Below are 6107 nucleotides of genomic sequence, written 5' to 3'. Positions count from 1 at the left end.
CTTAAATGAAAATTCACAACTGTATCTCAGATGCCTGGATGATATAGCCCCCACTAGACAAAATGATGTGAACTTTGCATTCCATAGATTAAAACGTTCACCACATCACACGATGTTACTGCCGCCACATAGATGGGAACAAGAATCACACTGAGCGTTTTCAACCAATTAGAGGTTTTTTTCTCTCTCTGGCTCGGCCCTGCTGGTTTGGCCAAATTATAGAAATGGTTGACAAATAAAGAGCCACTCCTCTGTGCCAGTCTGTGGTAGCCTAACAGACTCAGTGGTTTACTGTCTCCAGAGGGCTCGGGGAAACCAGAATCCAAATTACATGCATATCTGTACTTCCAAACTGCATTGTTGTTTGCTTTCCCAATTTGTTCCTACTGCCCCATCATAGGATTTACTGCTAACTGTATATCATTGAGACATGTGAGACACTAAGCCGTTGCAAAAGGATGATTTATCTGAAAAAATGACAAACAGACAAATAGACAATATTTAAGGAAATGTTTATTTCTTTCCTTTAGATTATCCTGACACGTCTCTCGTGGGAGGGTGTAGACAGCAGGGAAGTTATTCAATCATCTGCGATGAAATGTTTTGTTACTCTTTAGTATCAACAGTTGCACTCCACTTGTTTTTAATCCTCTGTTGATCGAACGGACCAAAAATAACAACAGCAAAGACACAAACAAACACATTGGGAAACAGAGGAGATATAAATGACACACAGTAGTATCCGTCTAAAAACAAGAAGCACAATACAGTACACAGTGGTCTTTGCCACCCACAGTGGTAACATAACATAACATAATATAATAGTGCTGTTATAAGACTCATGAGTAGTTTGTAACATTTTCCCCCATGTTATTAACAAAAAAACATGTGACATAAAAATAATAATTTAGAATCCAAGATTCCAATCCATGCTTGTGTTGCCTACAATATTTCAGTCATGTTTTACTTTACTGTAACAAAATGGATAAATAAATAAAAAATGTTGCTTATATGGCCTGGAACGGCAAAGCACCAAGCAATAATCAGGCCAAGGAGCACATTCATTACCCCTCTGCTTTTAAACATAATGGTAAGCTTCACTCAAAAACATAGCCTTTCTATGTATATGTGTATATGTATCAACATTATTATTTACGTAGGAGTAACTCCTAAGTAAGTAACTAAGGGTAGTACAGAACTTCAGTGTTTTTTTGAAGGAAAGGTTTGTAAACGGCATCTTTTCATTCTTAAAAATCTCCATGAGACAAGATTAATTTTTGAAAAATAAGATTGAGGGTTAATACTTTCTCAAAGCTTGTGTTTTCTCTGGCAACACAGCAACATTTTCCCTTTAACTGAACATGACCTATTTCAATTATTATTATAATATATATATTCTTTTTTTAAGCTTTACCACATCTGAAAGGTAGTCAGTGAGTAAATAAATAATTAACTTTACATTCACCATACAGTCGTACAATGGGACAGTTAGCCTAAAAAAATATATAAGTAAAACATAAAGACTTAATCAGTGCTTACACACAGTGCTGAGACATTTACAGTACATAACTGGACTTTTTCCTGACCCAGTAGGACCAGTCTGACCTATGACACCCACATCCTGTGTTCACATCATTACAGTATTACACAAACTGTAACTTTATAGTTCAGGTCTGGTATTACCATACAAAGGATCTGTTCACAAGTAAATAGCTCTAAGTTTACACCTGCCATAACAATGTGTCTCCATAAGCAGTGAGTAGATCAATGTGCTGTGAGCAGCATTAGCTTCATTTGTAAAAAATAATTACAGTTCCCTTATATTCTTTTGAGACAATGTTGTGGTTTTGTTTCTCATGACAGTGAAATGGTGCTGAGGACATCAGTAGGCCACCTCCAGATGTGGTTTAAGTGATCAGATCTTTAACACCTGTTCACACCTGTCATTAAGCACTGTCCACTTGTCAACAGATCATCAGAAGCAGATTCTATTACGAGGTCTTAACATGGCCTAAGACTTACACTTGTTTGTTCAATCTTACCGATTAAATTGTTATCACTGTTGTTATTGGCTACACTTAAAGAATGACTTAAAAGTCACAAAAGGCAGATCTACCGTGTCTTACAGTCACTCCAGTGCATTTACTTTGAAGGCAGGGCTTTTCCCTGGTCCTCCACCTTTTTAATGGCCGCCTTAATCTTCTCCTGGTCTCCTAAGAGTTGTCGAGGTTTCACAGGCCTGAGGTTGTCATCCAGCTCGAGCAGCACAGGTATTCCTGTAGGTAAAGTGACACCGGCTATAGCCTCATCTGATATACCTGTTAAAATAAAGGCAGGAATATTAAAATTCTTATTGACAGCTGTCTTTAATTTCACATTCATGTAATGTGACACACTACTGCCAGCAAGATAGATTAATGCTCTCTATGTTTATGTCAGTATGACAGAGTTTTAGCTGTCTCAGATTCTGTGTTGCATATTATTATGTAACAGGCAACATGAGTTCAGTTACTGAAGTGGCCAGTCGCACATGAAGCCCTTGCAGCTCACGAGTGTGAAGAAAGGTCAGCGTGGATTCTATAGCCATGGCCAAATGTAATACAAACTCACTGGTCTTTTTGTACAAGTTCAGCCTTCCATTTCTGGAACATAAATATTCACTGACTCTGCAAGAAACATCAGCTCATAAAGCCTCTAAGTTTGGGATTTGGGATCACAGAGGAAAACTGATACAGAGCTAAAATGTTTGATCAGTCTTGTTTCATTTTAAAATGAAAACGTAGTAGGATGATGTGGCCTACCTTCCAGGTGTTTTAGCAGAGCCCTGCAGCTGTTTCCATGGGCGGAAATGAGCACAGTCTTGCCTTTCTTTATCTCTGGAACAACGGTGCTTTCCCAGTAGGGCAGCAGCCTGTCCAACACCTGCTTCAGGCTCTCTGCTCTGGGAAGCTTCTCCTTTGGCACATCACAAGTGTTGTACCTGCGGTCATTGTAGATTTCCAGGAAGTAAGGATGAGATTCATCAATCGGAGGTGGAGTAATGTCATAGCTCCTTCTCCACAACTTCACCTTTTCCTCCCCGTGTTTTAAAGCCATCTCTGCCCGGTTCAAGCCGATCAGAGAACCATAATGGCGCTCATTAAGTCTCCAAGACTTGATGACGGGGACCCACTCCTGGCCCATTGCCTCTTGCACCAGCCATGCTGTCTGAACGGAGCGGCTGAGTATGGAGCAGAACACCTGGTCAAACTTGTAACCTTGCTCCTTCAGGAGCCTGCCACAGTCCTGGGCCTCCTTCACCCCATTTTCACTCAGCTTCTGGTCAACCCAGCTACAGAAGCGGTTCTCTTTGTTCCAGGCGCCCTCTCCATGCCTCAGCAGAAAGAGTTTGTACTTGGACATCCGCAGCACCAACAGCAGGAACCTGCATACATGGAGATAAAGGTTATACAGTCAGTGAAAACAGAAATGACAGTATTTCTCCTCCACATCCTCTACATGAGGTCACAAGGCTGTTGATGCCAATCCCAACTGACATTGGACATAATGTTAATTTGCACCCTCCTCAAACACAGACACCCTCAATATAACTAGAACATTTTGTCATTTTTGATAAATGCCTCAAATGTATACACATGTTAACTAGATTGTACAGACCAGTTTCCTTCTGATCAAAAAGAACCTCAAAAATAACACAGATGTTCACCAGAAAACACCACAAGGTGGTAATATATCCATACATTTATTCCTACCTGGACTACTGTAATGCCTTTCATTCATTCATGTCTGTCATAACAGAGCACACATACATAACACCTCACTACAACAAAAAAAGAGAAGAGAGATTATACTAACCCTATATTAGCCTCACTTTATAGGCTAAAGGTTGATTTTATAATTCATTTGAATAATACCCTTTAAAGCACTTTCTGATCTTGCCCCTTTAGTACATCTATGATCTCTGCTCGTATGACTGTATGAGCCTGGTTATATTTGAGGGCCTCATCTAAAGGCTAACCAACCACCGCTCAATTCACCACTGAGGAACAAGAGGGACCAGACTGTTATCATCTTAATTTTGAATACTCTTTTGACTGTTGTAATCAATTTATATTCCACATTTATATTACTTTAACAGTGATGATAACAGATTTTCAAGGAAGTCAATCCTTTCCACCTACAGTTGGTCATTTGTGTGGTTCCCTTGGATATTCAACAGGTCTCAACTAAACTGTTTATTTCTCAATAAATTTCAACATTAAACTCCTGTTTGATGCTAGTATGGTTTAATATAATTATTAACTAAGGATATTGACCGATACTGAAAAATAAGGCACAGATAGTTAGTTTACTGTATCCTTTCAGATTTTAATTAATGTACCTAGCAATATCACTGCTTTACTATATGATTATTCTGTAAGATATTGGTAACTTATTAATATGTGTGTAAATGTTGTTTCTATATTGTTCTCAGTACTTGTATGTATTTATATTAAGTATTGTTTTACAGTTTTCTGAATTATTATTATCATCATACTTTACTATAAAATTCTATTTATATCTGTATATTTATATTCTTGCCCTTTTGCACCAGCAGGGACTATCTATCACACTGTGGCCTCAATATTTCTCTGTCACTGTCTCTGATCTGAGTTCAGTAGCAGAGCTAAAGGTTAGAGGTTGCATCTAAAGGTGACAAGGAAAAGGCAGTTAGCTACAGCAATTAGCATTATTATCCCGCCTTGTGCATACTGCAGGCTGAACACAAAGCAAAATAAAAAACAAACTCATACTTCACGACTTCAGTGTGCCTTTGCACATTTTACAGGATGCTGTGACGCTTTTTAGCTAGGCTTACAGGATGAGTGGACGTGTTACAGATATAGACCGACCAACGTTTAAAAAAAGCAACAACAAAAACATATATGTGGCATCCTCGTCCAAAAATGATCAGAATGTTTTTAAAAAATCTCGTCTTACCCTTTGTGGGTTTCGAATCCGGCCTAACTGTAGCTGTAGTCGTCTTCAGTGTTGACAGTTGCTCCCAGAACGTGCACAGCAAACGTTCCCCAGTCTGGTGATTGGCATTACGATCGTCCAATCAGAATAGTGGCTCCCGCGTGTAGGCGGAGCCATCTTCAAATGCCCTTAATAGGCGTAGCAAAGGGAGTATGAGGAGGAGGTGGTGGTGGTAACCGTCCGTTGAACGCCGTAGATGTGGAGAGGTACAGTCTGTTGCCGTGGAAATGTTGATGTTTTGTAGTATGAACTCTGTTGTTTACACCTTGGAGAGGATTTATAGTGTTTGTAAGAGAAAGACAGTAGTTTTTTTACAGGATTTCTCTGCTCACAGGCAGCTTACATTTTATGTAAGCTGTATGCAGGGGAAAATATGACACTTAATCCTTTAACCTTAAGTTTTGAAACCAGTGCCACATTAATTCCAACATAAAAAACAGTTAAGATGGGTCAAACTCAAGTTAAACGTGTGTGGGTTTGTAGCTGTAGGTTCAGAGTAGCAGGGCCGGCTCTATAGATTTTGGTGCCATAAGTAAGATTGGGATTCAGTGACCCAGAAAACTCCTCCATTAACCCCTTTCCCTCCCAAAATGCATCAAAGAACTTAATTGGCCATCACATATCAAAAAGAATGCCTCATCTCTCTCTCTGGCTGTGAGGTGAACAAGCTGCTGTAGAGACATGGTGGGCAAGATGGTGCCCTTCTTTAACTGAGGGCCGTGTCTAAGGTACAGGTAAAAGGCATAAAGTTATGTAAACCAAACAACTTGTTTTGAAGCAGTGATACATATTTACAAACATACTTGGATAGATGGATGGCAGGATATTCAGTCCCTGCCAATAAAACCTCCTACATGTTACACATTGGACCTCTAAATTAACTACAACCGTTAATTATAGAGCAACAGAAAAATACGTATATTCACATTTTATGTTTTATACATGTGTAATCTGTATTTTATTTTGACCCATGTTTTTAAACCACTCTCTGGTTTTGACTTGTTTTTGCAGGAAAGGCACAGGTGTTACTGATCACACTAACGAAGACAGTGTGTCTGAAAGCCAGCATGCACCCATAAGGTGAGGAA

The 6107-nt window shown here is 39.2% G+C and overlaps 1 protein-coding gene across 1 annotated transcript; it reads right to left on the bottom strand.

The window, feature by feature from the left end:
- Positions 1-495: 495 nt before the first annotated feature.
- On the bottom strand, positions 496-5069 carry bpgm (2,3-bisphosphoglycerate mutase). Its single transcript, XM_044035210.1, has 3 exons — positions 4981-5069; positions 2802-3424; positions 496-2318 (listed from the first exon to the last, which is right to left on the bottom strand). The coding sequence occupies exons 2-3, from the start codon at positions 3400-3402 to the stop codon at positions 2143-2145; spliced, it is 777 nt and encodes a 258-aa protein (XP_043891145.1). The 5' UTR covers positions 3403-3424; positions 4981-5069; the 3' UTR covers positions 496-2142.
- Between the last annotated feature and the right edge of the window lie 1038 nt (positions 5070-6107).

This window comes from Solea senegalensis, linkage group LG10 (assembly GCF_019176455.1).
Source record: "Solea senegalensis isolate Sse05_10M linkage group LG10, IFAPA_SoseM_1, whole genome shotgun sequence".
In the NCBI taxonomy this organism is placed as follows: Eukaryota; Metazoa; Chordata; class Actinopteri; order Pleuronectiformes; family Soleidae; genus Solea; species Solea senegalensis.
The sequence above is the reverse complement of the archived record's forward strand: the minus strand, read 5'-3'. Positions and strand labels throughout refer to the sequence as shown.